The sequence below is a fragment of the Orbicella faveolata genome, unplaced genomic scaffold, assembly GCF_042242905.1.
Source record: "Orbicella faveolata isolate gen_17 unplaced genomic scaffold, um_ofav_v1 contig_1, whole genome shotgun sequence".
Classification (NCBI taxonomy): Eukaryota; Metazoa; Cnidaria; class Anthozoa; order Scleractinia; family Merulinidae; genus Orbicella; species Orbicella faveolata.
Genome location: NW_028301536.1, coordinates 38640182 through 38657389, shown reverse-complemented (window position 1 = coordinate 38657389; position 17208 = coordinate 38640182). Strand labels below are relative to the sequence as shown.

The window sequence follows — 17208 nt, the reverse complement described above, 5'->3', positions numbered from 1 at the left end:
GTATACGACAATCTGATTGGTGGAAATTCCTGCGTAACACTTGCCAGGGTAAAAGGTGCAAATTTTCAGTTGCTTTTTGCTTGCACTCTGTTTGCACTTGATTCCTTCGTGGTCTGGGTGTTGCTCTTTGCCGTTGCAATTTTTTACGCCTTCATCGTCAACTGAAAAGGTGAGAAGAATGCTTTTTATCTAACTGCGAAATATCGTGAGTATCATATTAGCTTTATTTTAATTTCAATAACGTCCGTTTGTCTCTTGCCGGCCTTCATGTTCGCATATTAAGATAAGATTGTATGTTTTGTAAGCTTAAGTTATGCAAGTAAGATGGCGAGCTGTAGCTAGTTATTGTGCAGTTTTGTTTGCTTGGCATATGTTCCATTTCGGTCTGTGATTGTACAGTTCTTCGTCGCATTAATGTACCATGAAGTATAAAAGAGCTTAGTTCAACTTGATACCGTTCTTCTCTGGGGTTGGTGCAGATCATCGAAGGTTTTCTTGCTCTGAAATTAATAAAGACGCAAGTTTCAATGCGATGTTCGTCAAGTTGCAATCTCGCATATCCCAATCGGTTGTAAAGATACTTCTTTGACGAAAACAGAACGTTATTTTCGCGGTAATTATATTGTAACGCCATTTACAATAATGTACCTTCTAACAAGTGAAGGTACACAAGATACATTTTTTAGGAAGGCTGCCTTGTTTTCACAATCCCTACAGCAAAAAGGAAACATTGGCGACATGGATTTGATATGTCAGTTTGATTATTGAAAATATTTTTTAGCCAAATGATATATGAAATTTGTTTCACATCCTCAAGGGCGTGTATAAGTTCCAGAAGTGTTGCAGCTCTCGTAAGCTTGTAATTCTTTTGCTCATTAGCAGCTGTTATTGTTTTGGGGCTTGGGGCATCGTTTCTGTTGATTGTTATATTGTCCTCTCAAAGGGTATCAAGCCACTCATGTGAGACCTTACGAGAGCTGCTACCCGACCGGCATCACTTTGGCATCTGGTCGTTTAGCCCCCAAGTCAATTAAGGCTGGTTTTCGCTGAGGGATAAGCATAAAGCTTGGTTCACACTTGTGGGATAAGCATAGCATTAGTGAAATTAGCAGGTTCCCACCTGTGACATAAGCGTAACAGAATAAGCATAAGCACAAGAAAAAGAACCATGTTCCCTTTTTCTTGTGCTTGCACTTATGCTTATTTCACTGTTGTTATGCTTATCTCACAAGTGTGAACATCGTATGCAGATGCAGTAAAGTGCTGTTCAGTAGTCCCTTTCATATGGAAATTTTCCAACAAAAGATACAGTACTAATTATTATTATCAACATCTTACTGCATCTGCATATGTCAGCTTGAGCTTATGCACCAGTGAAAACCGGCATTTAGCCCTCAACCAGAAGTCAATTAGCCCCAAACCCAAGGTTTATTAGCTTCCGAATAAAACTCAGTAACTTAATCTTCTCTCACGCACCCAGCCAGAACATTTCAATGGTTGAGCAGGCTATTCTTTACAAGCCCATTTTAACAATACGACATGGTGACTTTTACTGGGCAAGAAAGGAGTGGAGTTATCTATTTTCCATTCTTGTTAGACCATAATCCAAATCTCATTATTCTTCTCATGCAGTCGGTGATAACTGACCTATTTCCTCTATAAACATACATGCTGAACAACAAATGTATATAGTGAGTTCAAAAGAAAACGTTTTTGGCAGGAGGGGAAAGGAGAGGGGAGAGCTAAACAGCTTTTGTGAAGGCTGATCAACGAAAGGTTAGGAGCTTATTGACTTCTGGTTGGGGGCTAACAGGCTGACAACTAATAAACTTGGGCCGAAAGGACCTTCATACATTCATTCTAAGCTTCTCTGTGATGAACAAATTTTCAGAGCTTGGCATTCACTATCTTGGCATTCTCTAATTTTTCATTTTTGTCATTCTTTGCAAGCCTAATGAAACTACATCCTGTCCAATCTGGAAATGATATTTATTAATCTGATTAAAACATCTGAGGCTGACCAAAAGTGGGTCACAACAAGCACAACATGCATTTATTCCACATTACTTGACAATGTCATTTTGTACCAGTACCCAAATTGGATTATCTAACTGAGCACAGTAATGTCCAGTTTGGAAATTCTTGAATGGTAACTTTGAGGAGGTCAGCAAAATTGGGCCAGGTCACAGGTATTGTTTAATTTAGTAGCCAGAGGAGTTTTTCTCTAGACAGTACCTTGTAAAATAACATGTTACTATATTGTATAAGGGACCTGGCATTTGTGCAGTCTAATATAGGAAATAATGAATAACAAGAAGATCTGTTAGATCTTAAAACCGCGCTTTTAAAATTTAACTGTTTTCTTAGCACTACAGTGGCAACGCAGTGTACATTCGAAAGTAATCCTTGATGATTCATTGATTACTGTAGACATCACATCACTTGATCAACACAGACTGTACTATTGCACCATCAGTCGTAGCCGTTACGAAATCTCCGATGACGTAATAGTGTTAATCTGGAACTTTCTTTGGGATATGTATGGGCATGAAGATACGAACACTATTAACAACAGCTTTCTTTCTTAAAAGTCAAGTTTAAATTTAATATTTTCCTTGAGTAAAGGGTTAGCAAAGAAGTCACACGAGTCACATAATTCAAGAATTGCGTTATCGACGGCTATCTTTAGTACGGTGGTTATTTCCCTACCAATGACGTAATCATTGCATGTCCTGACATGTTCTTTGCTTGACTTGCAAATATTTCATTTTCCTTCCGATCTATGAACTCGCTGCGATGAAAGAGCCAAAGAATTTACTTCATTTGCCTAAAACCACAAGAAATACTCGCAAACTTGCAAATAAATGAATGACCGTCGCTTCTGGCGAAATAAACTTCCAAAGTAAACACGATCTTATTAGTCACGTAGCGAAAGTGAAAGCTGCAACGTTAACGCATTCCATGGCTGACGTAATACCTTTTTTTAGCGTATTTATTAATCCCTTTGAATCCAACGCTTCGATAAAACCAAAAGAAAATATATTTTACCCACAACAAAGGAAACAATATCCGTAAAATTATCCGTGTGTTAATGTTTTAACAGCTTCTGGCGGAAAAAACATCACACGTTGCGTGACTCGGAATTTGGCCGAGCGGCGGTCTGCGTCTGGTCACCGACAAAAAAAAAAAAAAATAAACCATGGGTAAATCTAGAACCGCGCTCGGCCCATGGCCGCGCGGTTAACTATTTGAATGGGATTTCACAGTAGCTATATAAATGATGATTGCAATAAGGCTGAGTGGAGTCTAACTGAGTCTGTAATACATTGCCTGTTGAGTTTTTTCTTTTTTTCTGAGATCCAATATGAAAACTGGAACCCTTTTCAAGTGCAGCTGTACAGTACTATCATAATGTGCATAAATTACGTATACTATTTACTTACTTTAGCATAGTATTAGTACTGATCTATAACTGTGACAGTGTGTAGGGCCACCTGATGACCACTCAGATTCACGAATGTACCAATTACTGCACTGTGATTAATATACATGTACAGTACTGAGAGTTTGTGTGTAACTAAGAATCCTTGTACGTAGTATTTTGTTACAATGATAAAACCAGGATTGAAAATAGTCTTGCATTGGAGTGGGGAAGTGGACTAGTTGAAGGGGTATTGGTCTGTAACAGTTTATCCATCCTCATTGTGCAGATACATAGTGATACTAGTTATCCAATGCTTTTGAGTTGTAAACCATGGAATATCCACAAATCACTCGTATTTTTTCGGTATACACACATTCAACTTCTAGGCAAGTGTGTATGCCAAGAAACTACAATTGAAAAGTGGGATATTCCATGGTATACCATGAGAGAACATTCCATAACTATTTTATACCATGCCATAGAAAATACAGTGGTCAACACAATCAATGTGACATACGCGCAGCACATGATGGAAAGGTTGGATGTAATACCGTCAAATATACAACTGTTACAGCTTTCCTGTATTCTGATTGGCTATATTTTTTATGGCATGGTATAAATGTAGATATTTAATTTTGGTCATTCAAAGTCTCATCAAACAAGCTTTCAGCTCTCTGGTAGCAAGGCTTGTGCTCTGCTGCTTGAGATTGCTGACAAACCTTTGTGCAGGTGGGTGTGAAACAATTATGGGGGTGGGAGAGTTGATGAAAGGGTGGCAATGGGAGACTAAATTTGGTCACCAAATGTAAATGGAAACTATGTGGACACCTAGAAAGCAAATTCCCCCAGTTGTTACCAGCAGTACCGTAAATGTGTGGAGATTTATTGTAAAGAAGAATTTACATGTTGAATTGTTGCTAATTTGTGCATTCATTGCACAGTTGAATCATGTCTGCAAGAGGAGCACGATTGGAGTATGTTGGAGACTTGGACCTGCGTCAAGAGCAGTGGGCCGCTACACAAGCCACTAATTATCTGGAATTCATGTCAGATATGGATATCGACCGTGATCCTCGCACAATTCGTAACTCTGGCCTTATCTGTACACTAGGTAATAAACTATCTCAAAGTTCAATACATGTATTGATCTGCAGGATTTCTTAGTACAGCCTTAGATTATTATCATTTCAGTACGTCCTTTCATTTGTGTCATGTTGTAACATTGATCAAGGCTACTTCATGTACATGCATTAATTTTATGTTGTATTTATTGCTCTCAGGTCCTGCCTCAAGAGACAAAGACATCATCTCCCAATTGATTGAAAATGGCATGAACATTGCAAGATTGAACTTCTCCCATGGAACACATGAGGTATTCTAATCTCAGCTAAAATCAGGCTCTTTGCCAGTACAAGGGCAGATGAGGCAGTTCTCAAAGTCTGTTTTGTTTTGTTTGGGTTGCCACCATGCAGCTCTCTATTTGAAGAATTCCTTAGTGATAAAGTAGTGCATTAGATCAGTAAGAAAAAAGTCATCTGACTTTTTCATTTAATTGTCAGAGTTAACTGACTGTTGGTTATCTTACCTTTGTTGTCTCACCAACTATTTATTGGCCTGCAAACTTCTAAAGTTGGTCCTAAGAGAATTTGTGCGGTTATTCATACAGAATATGGGGTCCAATCACACGGGCCAATCCCTGTCTAGATTTCTCAAAGTGCTTCTCAAAGTGACATCTGCAGTTCTTTTTTTTAGTATCATGCAGAAACCATCAACTTGGTCAGGAAGGCAGCAATTGAAGAATGGCCTCACGCTGTTGCCATTGCACTGGACACCAAAGGACCAGAGATCAGAACTGGACTGTTAAAAGGGGTGAGTGAAACTTTTGTATATATTAAGCCTTATGCGGAATATTTTTCTTATTCCTAATGATGCAGTGGATCGGAGAAAGCTTGGATTTTGAAAGATTTTAACATCAATTTTGCAGTAGTTTTGGGCGTAATTTGAACTTTAATTTGCACTTTTCTTTCCTATTTATTGGTTAATTAATTAATTAAGTCTTCACTTTCAGTGCAAATTTTTAAATACAGTGTATATTGAAGCCAGCATATGAATCTGTAAATGAAGAACACACTTGAAGTTTGCCGCATGCATTCATAGTTGAGAAAAGCATTATCAGATTGTTCAGCTGAATTTACTGGTAGCTATTGTGACATCACTGGAATTAATTTTTTTAGGGAGGAAGCTCAGAGATATCTTTGCACAAAGATGACTTACTGAAACTTACCACAGACAAAGCGTATTATGACCAAGGAGACGAGAAAACCATCTACATTGATTATGAGAATATCACAAAAGTGATGAAGGAAGGAGGGATCATATTCGTAGATGATGGCCTTATTTCACTGAAAGTCATGGAAATTGGCGCAACCTATCTGTTAACAAAGATACTAAATGACGCTAAACTGGGTAGCAAGAAAGGAGTTAACCTGCCAAATGTTGAAGTTGATTTGCCAGCAGTCTCTGAACAAGACAAAAAAGATATTCTTTTTGGTATAGAACAAGAAGTAAGAATCTCTTAATTTTTGTTTTGTGTTATCCTACAGTGCTTTTTAAAGTCTCAACAGGGATGTCAATAAGTTTTGAAGTAGATGTCCCAAAGTTAGCTCCCATCCAGAGCCCAGCGTCAGCTGAATGCAGGAGAGGACTGACTATGTTTAATCTCCTAGTTTTGTATTCATCTCTGTGGGGAAGGTAACTTTTTCAGGGGGGGAGGAAAGGGGGCAGTAATGCATTACCATAAAGAATGTATCAAATGCTGCAAATATACCACAGCATTCTTAGCAAATGCTGCATTTAACTAGTTAGGCTAGCACGTAGGGGTTTTATTAACATTCTCAGCAGGAGGGCAACTGGTTTTCACAGGCGGGCAAAACTATTTGAACCAAACTTTTTTATAAATTACAAAAACATTCCATTACAGCCGGGCAAAATCATGCTCACAGCCGGTCAATTTGCCTGGTGCCTGGCCCTCAATTAAACCCCTGTAGCTTGTATAGCTGGCAGTTTTCTTGTCAGCAAAAGGTGAAGCAAAAAGGATTAGTAGGGCCACAACAAAGATGACACAACTTAAGTGAAAGTGAAGATTAACCAGAACTGCCTTCAGTCGTTTACTTTCATGTTAGAAATAGGTCACATGATGGAAAAACTGTTTTAGTTTGTTTTCAACATGGAAAGAAGTTTGAAAGCAGCTGGAAAGAGATGAAAGATTAAGTTGTTATACAGTCAGACTATTGCTTAAAATGCCCTTTAAATTCATCTGGCAGGTTTTGAGAATGCCACTGACAACGCTGAAATTCAAAGTTAAAACTGCTGAAATATTACATGGAAAAATTGTCCACTACTGCAATGCCACATGCACCTATGTCCCCCTTCCTTTTTGTAAAGGCAAATTAACAACTTTGTTGTGCAAGTGAAGGAAAACAACTTTCCTAAATGTGTTTAACTTCTTAAAACACCCTAATTGTCTCTGTAAATTTGTCAAACAATGTTTAATGAATGTGTGATGGTGCATTTTCAGGTGGACATGATATTTGCTTCATTCATTCGTAAAGCTGATGACATCAAACAAATACGGAAGCTTCTTGGACCAAAGGGACAGCCAATCAAAATCATTGCCAAAATAGAGAACCATGAAGGTGTTCGCAAATTTGATGAGATCATGGAAGAAGCTGATGGAATCATGGTAGCCAGAGGAGATCTGGGCATTGAAATTCCTCCAGAGAAAGTGTTTTTGGCTCAGAAGATGATGATAGGTCGGTGCAACAAGAATGGAAAGCCAGTTATATGTGCTACACAGGTAATAACATACCACTTATTGATAAATGGTCTATGAACAATGTAACTTACAGAAGTATTAAAAGTATGTAAGAGTTGTACATAGTCATAGTCATAGGTAGTGTAACTTGACATATTCCTAATGGTATTGAAACTTGTAGTTAGTGTGCTGGATACGTTTTAAAAAGGTAATGTATAATGCACATAAATAGAAGCTTTCGGCAGTCAGTGCTCAATTTTTATTAGAAAGTTTAAAACAGTACAAATTCCACTTTAATTGCCGCAGCTTTTTAGCCAGGTGGGTGTCCAGGTATTCTGTGGACACCCGCTTTTTCAATATAGATATCTATTTACATCATTCTCGACTGCTGAATTGGTGGCTTGAGAGTTATTCTTTTTAGAAAATCTGGAACCTTTAGAAATATCGGTACTCAAATCTGTCATAAACGCACCTTAGATGCTTCAATTTTGCAATTTTGTCAAGGAAGCATGCCCCTAGATCCCCCTAATAAGGCAAGGCTTTATAGTTTGGACACCCACTTTTTTATATCAGATCCTGGCCAAAAACCTGGCCGTCACAATTTCTTTCTATGTTGCCTGTGTTGTTAGTTATTTTGTACAGTGCTTAGAGACCCAACAAGCCTGATTTAGTGGCTTCAGCATACACTTGTGAACTGAGTATGTTGCTGTTCTACTGGTATTCAGTTGTTTAAAATTACACCGCATCCGTTGTTATTCCCTGTACATTTCCATTTATCAAAGGAGCAAAAACAACCATGTACTTGCTTGTTTTCTCCAATAGATGTTGGAAAGCATGATTCATAATCCTCGTCCAACGCGTGCGGAAAGTTCAGATGTAGCAAACGCCATTATTGATGGAGCGGATTGTGTCATGCTCTCAGGTTTGTGCCTTAATTGTTATACTATAGACATGATGTAACGCGCATTTTGATTGGCTCCAAATCATGACACATTACATGTACGAGCAAGGAAAGTCGTGTCCGAAGCTTGGCGCTAGTGGAGCTTAAGTGGATACTGTCCTTTAAATTAATTAGTCAGTTAATGCTAGTACAAATTCAAGCAAATTAAAATCGGTATTGTAAGTCCGTGTACATTAGGTGAAAGAGCTAAGGGACAAAATTGTCAGCAACGTACTTTTGTTGATTGTGATTATTTTCACGTCATTAGGTGAGACAGCTAAGGGACGTTATCCAGTCAAAGCCATTGCTATGATGCATAAGATTTGCCGTGAAGCAGAGGCAGCTATTTTCCACAGACAGTTGTTTGATGACCTGAGGCACGCAATGAAGAGAGTGGCTGACACTCATGAGGCTACCGCTCTTGCTGCCGTGGCGGCTTCATTTACAGCTAATGCCGCTTGCATCATCTGTCTTACGCACACGGGAAAGTAAGTAACCTCTCGGATTTTCCTTTATCATTGAGAAGAGACAGAGTCAACGTAGGAGATTTTGTTTTGATGTACTGCCAAATTCTCAGTACTAACCTGCAAGGCTTGAGTGGTGATTAGTAAGCAGAGTATAATATTTCAACTCTCTGAAATGGTCGGTATACTATCTGCCCTCGCTGTAAAGCTGCTGAATTTGCACCAAAGCCGTAATTTTTGTTAATCCGTGGGGAGGTTCCTGCGTGCGTGGGTGGAAAAGTGTAGAATTCCGCTAACTTGAACTGGCCACTGTCATTTACCATCACTCGTGCATGTCGAACTCGAAAATATATTAATTTCCTTCGGCTGAAATTTACTCTGGTCAGTGGAACTCTATGCTCAAATTATTTATCAACTGTCGGTCGGTTATAAGTGGTTAACGTGTCAGTAGGGACTTTAAGCAAAGACAACGCGGACGGCGACGGGAACGCCACAAGATCAGGGAAAAGCCAAAAGGTCCACTGCGCATGACTGGCGGGAAACAAGTTGACGTTCTGCGTTCGGGCCCGACGTGAGTGAAGCTCATTTCGCGTTGTCTGAAAACGTGAGTTTTTGCTTTCGTTTCCTCTGCTGTGTCAACGCTAAATAACCCGTGTTACTAATTTCGAGGAACTTTAATGCTTGTTTTCTCTTGTCATGTGAGATATTTCATTTTAAAGAAACGTCGAGAAATCTGAAGCGAACTCAAGCCAGTCGGTGAACATGTGAGTACCGTGAAATATCTTTTTGAACGCTAATGTAAATAAAGACAACTCACACGAATTTCAATCGAAATTTTTCCTTTCGAGAAGTACTCAAATGTCAAATGGCTCATCATGGTGAAATTCTAACACATTTAAAAGGGTAGACACCATTAAAACTTGCGTAGCTGTTTCGATTTTCAGTCGTAAGATCAGTGGTGTACTTAGATCTTTATCAGTCGGCACACTGATTTGTCGCGCCAGTCTGATTAAACATCTGCTGATAATAAGTTCGTTTACTTCATTGTACAACTCAGCGAGAAGGGGCAAGTTGCGTTTGTGGAAGCGAAATTCGGACCGGCACTCGTCGTCTTCAAACCATCGAAGTTAAAATCAGGAAAGGAATCATAAGGTTGGTCGAGATCATTCGACCGGTTTAAATCGTACAAGAGTAGAAGTTCGTGATCGTTTGACACACCTTCATCGTGGATTATCAAGAGCTGATTGCGAACTTCTTTCAATGAAGTGATCCTAGTTCATCTTGATAAACAGAGGACGAATATCGATTATGTCAATAAGCTTGACAGTGCGGAAACCGCGGTTTCCGACGGTGCTGCTTAATGTCTGTGAATTCTCGACATAACGGCGTTCTCTCCCCAGCCCTCTCACAGGTTTCGGCGTTCCCGTCGCCGTCCACGTCCCCGCTGCTTAAAGTCCCTAGTATCTAAAATTTTCATCGATAACGAAGTAAGATGGACTAAAAACGAGTCGTGAATGTTGATTTTAATGTGACTTTTTGTATATTTTATTAACATTATAATTGAGATGCAACTCTAACCATTAACTGGAACGAGCTTGTTTCCCTTGGCATTTCGAGTTAGTGGAATTCTACTGTACTTGCCATTTGAAGTAACACCTCCTCCTTTAAGAACTCAGTACTTGAACTCAATTCTGTTTCTGTTAGGACTGCTGAAGTCGTTTCGCGATTCCGGCCGCGTTGTCCAATCATAGTGGTGACACGTGACGCGCGCGTGGCTCGTCAGATGCATTTGAACCGTGGTTGCTTCCCTCTGATATACGACAAACCACCAAAAGACAACGTGCTGGAAGAACATGATGAGCGGCTGGACTTCGCGCTGGATATGGGCAAAAGGATGGGCTTCATGAAACTTGGAAACACGTTCGTGTTTGTATCGGGTTGGAAGGCAGGCGCCGCGCACACCAACACCATCCGTATACTGACTGTTATGGAGGAGAAGATACACATTGCCAAGAGCTTGTCAGAATCTGCTGATCTCCAAGGAAAAATGATCAAGTAAACTGCTGCCTGGGCTCAGGCTGTCGGTTGTGTGAAGCAAGATTGCTGTTTTTACAGGATGTTGGTTAACTTTATAGTCATGATTTCACGTTTTAGGTCTTGGAACCGTTTTGATTGTACGAACTGTGTGTGATATTTAAATTTTTATTAGACAATGAAATTGAACATAATTTCATTTCCTTTACAACCAAGAGTAGCGCAAATCCTTTTTTAACAACCAGAGCTGAGAAAGTTATTTTTCTCCAAGAAAAACCTTTTTCAGTTTGGGAAAATGAGAATACTTAGATTGTAGGCATTTTAGATGAAGAGAGTTTTTTTACACAATTGTGCACTCCAATGAGTAAAGGAATTATTAAGATCCAGAGATGAAGAACACACGATTAGCCCCTGCCGAACAGACGCTCGAGTAGCGAGAACACGCGCAATAGTTAGAACGTGCGCGGTACAGACACGTGAGGAAAAAGAAAGAGAACCACTTCGCCGCGCGAACAGTTGTTCCAACTCGCGACCTGTTATTACTCCAGCGTCTGTTACGCAGATTGATATCACATCCAACAAACTAGCCACACTGTTGAGAATAACACTACGGGGTTAAACTAACACCGTGACATCCCCGTTACGTCACAATTTCATAATATGCTCGTGCGGGATTATACTTGTGGAACTTTAATTCTGGTAAGAGTAGATGGCTTATAAACGGTAAAAAAAGACCTTTGGAAATGAGCTGCACAAAAAAAAAACGACGTAGAGTCTAAAGAAGAATATGGTGTTCATCTGCACTTTCTGTGGCTATTTAAAATTGCACAAGCACAATCAGAAAATTAGTCTGCTTGGAGACTTCTATAATAATAAGGAAAAGTTAGAGCTACGGGGAGAGGCTATAAACGAAATATATATTTTTTTTTTGTCGGGGGGGGGTATACCCATATAAGTAGAGGATGGCGTTCTAAAAGGGATTTATGATATACAGTATTTAGGGTAATCTCAGTGCATATGAACTACAGTAAAGTGATCAAACATTTCGCGCGTTGATATGTGATTTCGAAACTTTCTTGTTGATGTACATCTACAGAAACACAACAAAATGAAAATAAAAGAAAAAGAGAATTAAGTTGAATGAAGAGTTCAGGTATCTCACAATTAATTCCAATATTTTCAGCATTTTTTAGTGGTTAGATGCAGTCATGACGCTATACTGAACATCAGACAGTGGCCAAGTATTTAGTGAACAAGTTGTGATCATTTTGTTAACGGAAAAAGGTTGCCATAGCAACAGTATAATCGTTGCTTGTAACTCAAAAACTAGCTTGGTGACCTCCATGTTTTATTGTCAAATTGTGGTTTGTATGCTTTGCTAAATTAAAAAAAAAAAAAAAAGCGTAAGAAGGGGCTTAGAGCCGCTGAAACTGAATCAGCAATTTAACAAAGAATTACAACAAGTTCAGTTTCTTATACGAGCCAAAAGAATATCGGGTCTGATTATTGTAAAGGACTTTAGCCACCAAGAAATTCTGCAGTCTTTGAATGTAGATACCTTTTAAAATAGTACACTCCAAAAGTTGAAATGTTCACGAATATCAAAATTTTACAGTTTCTTCCAGTTTTTAGAGTCGATAAGTGTCTGGGATTGTGCCCTTTGTGACTTCTTGGCTACGGAAAGTCGTATGCTTGTGTGCAAAATGTAAGCAAAAATGTCACCAGAGATTCCCCTATAGCTCTGTGATAAATAAACTTTCTGGCGAAAAAAACAAACAAATAACGGCATATATCGTCATCACAGCAAACAAACACGGATTAAAGGCGAAGAAAGACAAACAACGAATAACTTCAAACATACTTTTATTTGTATTGTATAGTTTTATACCGCGAAGTATAATCAACATCAGTCTCTCCCGCCGCGTCCAAGAGCAATGGACTGGGGCCCCTGAGATTCAACCTCTGATAACGTACCGACTCTCCAGACTGAGATCTGAGAGGTTTTTGATTGGTTGTCCTTTGCGCGGGAATATTCAAAACGAGACCAACAACCAAACGGATACACTAGCTATCCCGTTATCAATACGGAATTTTCGTTTTAAAACTTCCATGTCTCGAGCGAAAAAATTCAGCTATAAAACATAAAATGTAGCACTCCAGAAGGCTGAGTGTATGGTTGGCTATTTACAACTGTATTTCCAAAGCGTGACTTAAGACTCGCACAATATGACTGAAAACGTTATCGCGGCCATCATCACCAAACAATGCAGCCTGTAAAATCAGTAAAATCGAGTAAAATCATTTATCGTTTCAGTAAAATCATTTACATTTAAATTATTATCGGGAGTATTATTTTGAAAAAAAAACCGCCAAATAGCAGATTTGCACGTGTTCGTCATTTGACCACGACTACCAGAATTCCATTCGTTTCTTCTTTGTTATTTAAATTTTGAATTCCCAGTGGGGTTTAAATAACAATTGCCCTTATTAGCATAAGAAACAGACAAAGTGAAGGATTCTAGTAGTTGTAGTCAAATGACGCCATTTTGCAAATCGCCTTTTAGCTACCTTGTTTTGTGTTAGGTGGAAACGTTTCAGATTGAAAATTCTGGCTGCTTACATTGTAACCTACTCTTGTGGTTTTTTTTTTTTTTTTTTCAGTTGTCTCAAATTTCTAGTCCCATGCTGACCTGTTCATTTGTCCATAATCTGACGCCTGCGCGGTAGTAGTTTCATATAACATCCGGGCATCTCTCATCATCAGCTTACTGTTTGGATATGGCACGTGACCAAAGCGGTGAACATACAGACCACTTGACAAACAGATGCCAGCTGCAGATCTCCAACCAGTGTTCCGATGTTCCCTCCGCCATTTAGCCCGTCTGTTCTTGAACCAGGTCTGAAAAAAAATAATTTTTAATCACAATATTGTCCTTCTGTACCCTCCTTTATCTATGGCATTATGGCTACCTTTTAAGGTATCATGGTAGGTGGATTGACAGTGTTTGGAAATCGCGTTCTTACGCTGGTGCCTTGAGAGTAAACCCCATCAACCTATACATTTTCTGAAAGCTTAATAGTTATAGAATATAAGCAAATCTTCGAAATTTTCTAAAAAGTTATTGTCGCAGTGATATTCATAGAAATACGCAGAAACACCGCTTTGCTTAAACTGGTTCACTTCCGCGCGTGAATTATGCATAGTCACTTAATGTTTTGTGGCTCCGGTCTCATTATTATAAGGTCTTGATAACTCTAAATCTCTGCTTTTTCGAGGTTTTGGTAATCATCCATTTACTTTCTTCTCAACAGAATACTTCCAAAATTGTTGTATTAGAAAGCTTGCTAAGTTTGCGCTGCCCTTTCTGATGGCACTAAGAGAAAATCAGATTAAATTTAATCAACTGAACAAGAATTGTTTTAAAATTTGTCTAGATTACTGAATTTCAACTATTAGATCATACCAGAATGACTTCTTTAGGGATTCCAAGCTCCTGTGACAGTGATTGGCGTTTCCGGGGAGATATGTACTGTGATTGGTTGAATGCTTTCTCCAGTTCACCCCGCTGATAAGCGGTAAAATGGGTTCTCCTTCTGAAATTTACATCTTCCTGATGTTCAAGAATTTCTTGAGGCGGTGCCACTGCTAATGAGCAATAATTGATTAAAATAATGGATTAATTCTTGTAGGAAAGTGTAGAGAAGTAAATTTTCGTTCATTAACCATTGACGCATATTGTTAATTAAATCCTGATCCAAACCAATTTGCCAGTAATTGTTAGGATTTAAATACAGTTTTAGGGATTTAAATTGAAAATCTAAGTGATCGTTGACCAAACTCTGGGGGAGCCCTAATTATAATCGTACTCTGAGAGGAAAAGAAAAATAGCTCGAAATAGCGGGGTTTCGCATTAATGCAGTCGATACGAAAATAACAATCAGTACTAATTACATGTAATTTGTTATTCAACATAATAAAATCGAAAGTATTTTTCTAATGGCGAATGCGAAGGCCTGAGGATAACACATGAGGAGGAAGTTCATCACAGTAAAAGATTAAAGTGCAAGCCTAAATTGTAGTTTTCCAGCTAATGATTGACCTATATTCTAACGTGGTCTGATGACGACATGATCACGGACGTTTTTTCAACTCTACCAATGGACACGAAGTTCGAAATTATCGGGTTGATTTTAGGCCAAGGGAAACATAAATCAGTTCGAAATATCAAAAGAACCGAGTTTGAAATAGGCGATAGTGAAATACTGACAAATAAACAAGGGCAAATCCAATGAAATGGGTTTGAGTTCAAATTAACGGGGAATTTCAAATAATCGAGTTCAAGTTAGCTGGTCGAACTCAGTGTATGTTTTCCTTTCTTATCATACTTATCGGTTAATACTGGATTTTTTGCCCCATGTATTCGTAGCACACATTTCTCAAGTTAATCAGTGCAAGTAACTTTTGGAACGTATCATTATTGTTGATGACTTTATATGTATTTATCAGTGTGCATTTCTGACGCCGAATAACTTGAAAGCTATCCTCAGTTTTAAAGGCAGATCGATTTCGAAGATATATAGGTTTTAAACAATTCAGTGTATCCTTTATGCTCCTTAAAAATGGGATAACTTAACGTAAAATACCAAAGTACAAACCCTCTGACATGCTCCCACGGAAAGCTAAGGTTGGACATTCCTGCTGGCCGAGGTTAATCATTGTGGGATGTGAACTTGTCAGTGGTCTAGAATATACATATGTGGAGCTAGTTGATGGAGACGTGTTCGTAAAAGAATCACTTCTAGTTGGAACCAAGCCACCTGTAGCCCTCTCCATTATTTCTTTGACAATGTGACATTGCTCTAATTTTGAGTAGAGTTTATACCTTTATTTTGCGTTCAATCTACGCACGTAAGCATACGGTGATGTGGGTGAATTCGTGTCTAGTTTAGCGCACATTACGTTGGTCTCCAAGTCTCAAACACCTAGCCCTAGAATAATTGTCACTTCAAATGTTTCCTTTTATGACTAGCGGACAATTGAAAGTTTCAGCTGCGGCACACCCGTATAATATACTTAAATGTGACGTGCGGCATCTACTTATTCTTCATCTTCCCTTAACCAGATAACGTCACTGCTAAATCGGTAAACCGTAATTGGTAAATGTGTGACGCAGTTTGCCGCACCTCTGTTGGTATTTGTTTTTGTGGTCACTTTGGAAAGTAAACCAACAGAGGTAATATTGGTACATTGGCGATGCTGTTTGTTATTTGTTTGATCACCATGGAAACTTAATCAGATGACGTAATTCGTGATTCATTGACGCAGCCTACCGCATGATTGTTGTTATTGTTATTGCAGTCACCTTGGAAACTAATTCTTATGACGTAACTGCTAAATAAGCGAGGAACAGGGAAAGGATACACCTTTCGCGTTCAACAAATTTGACGGATGACAAAACATGTGCGGCGTTGGCAAATTAATCAGTGTGAGTGAAGCCTAGCAGCCGACTGGCTCATAGCTGCCGGAGCTTATCCCGGTTTCTGTAGCATGAAGCGGCTAATCAGTAATTGTTATATAATTAGCGTTTGGTTGAATCTAACGCGCGCTCCCATTGGTTGATTTATGGTCACGTGGCAATGGCTAAATATAAATGTCGCCCCAGTAGGCAACAATTAGGCGTATTGTTACCCGCTCTCCCACTAACCACAGGTGACTTTGACTTCTTCTTGCCCTATTACTTAACACTTAACTCCAGCTATACAACGAAACACTTAATTACTGGTCCCTTCGGGATAGTTTTTTACACATTATGTCGGCCGGCATTATTTTTAAGATAATTAAGAGGCAAAAGGCCCTCCCTTCAGATAGGGTCTAGGGTTCTCATGCTAGAATGCTCTTGGACGATCGATGCTCCAAGCCCAAGGGAAGTCGTATCTCTTGACAGAGTCGCTAGCGCTGTTCATGATGTCCCCTTGGAATTTTCCAGTTGAAACAAATGTGTACCGTCATGCGGTTGACTGGCGCAGTTTCTCTACTTTTTGCAATGAGACAAAGCGTGTCCAAGTTTTCGTCGTCTTTGCCTCTTTCACTGCCGATTTCGATGTTGTCCTCCCTACTAGCTTGTAGGTAGCAGATAGCACTATCCCTTTCTAAAGCAATAAAAGACGAAGAGGTCTTTGCTAACGATTCTCCCTCGCCCTCTCACCCTGGCATTTAAGTATCAATTAAAAGGAAGGTGAAGGCAAACCCTGAATGACTGTTACATGACCGTGCTTACATGAAAGAATTTTACTCGCATGCATGTAACATCACAGAAAATGATAGCCTATTGTAGTTAAATATCGCTTTACATATCAGGTGAGCAGCGTGTGCTTTTCTGCAGTTTTCTGAAAGAGTCAGAGTCACGATTGTTTTCCAAAATTTTAAGGGAATGACATGGATATCATTGATGGAGTGTCCAGGTTAGTTCTGTGAAGTGTAGTGAAACACTGAGGAATATGGTCGATAAGCGATGGCGATTTTGGAAGGAGC

General features: G+C 39.1%; 1 protein-coding gene across 1 annotated transcript; it reads left to right on the top strand.

Annotated features, from left to right (window-relative positions):
* Nucleotides 1-40: 40 nt before the first annotated feature.
* LOC110062809 (pyruvate kinase PKM-like) lies at nucleotides 41-11817 on the top strand. Its single transcript, XM_020769753.2, has 9 exons — nucleotides 41-169; nucleotides 4366-4535; nucleotides 4705-4796; nucleotides 5177-5293; nucleotides 5659-5988; nucleotides 7002-7280; nucleotides 8061-8160; nucleotides 8447-8666; nucleotides 10347-11817. The coding sequence occupies exons 2-9, from the start codon at nucleotides 4373-4375 to the stop codon at nucleotides 10699-10701; spliced, it is 1656 nt and encodes a 551-aa protein (XP_020625412.1). The 5' UTR covers nucleotides 41-169; nucleotides 4366-4372; the 3' UTR covers nucleotides 10702-11817.
* The last annotated feature ends 5391 nt before the right edge of the window (nucleotides 11818-17208 follow it).

Coding starts and splice junctions, on each gene's coding strand:
- LOC110062809 (XM_020769753.2), top strand. CDS start 4,373: ATGTCTGCAAGAGGAGCACGATTGGAGTATGTTGGAGACTTGGACCTG. Junction 4,797..5,176: donor TCTCCCATGGAACACATGAG/GTATTCTAATCT, acceptor TCTTTTTTTTAG/TATCATGCAGAAACCATCAA. Junction 7,281..8,060: donor CAGTTATATGTGCTACACAG/GTAATAACATAC, acceptor TTTCTCCAATAG/ATGTTGGAAAGCATGATTCA.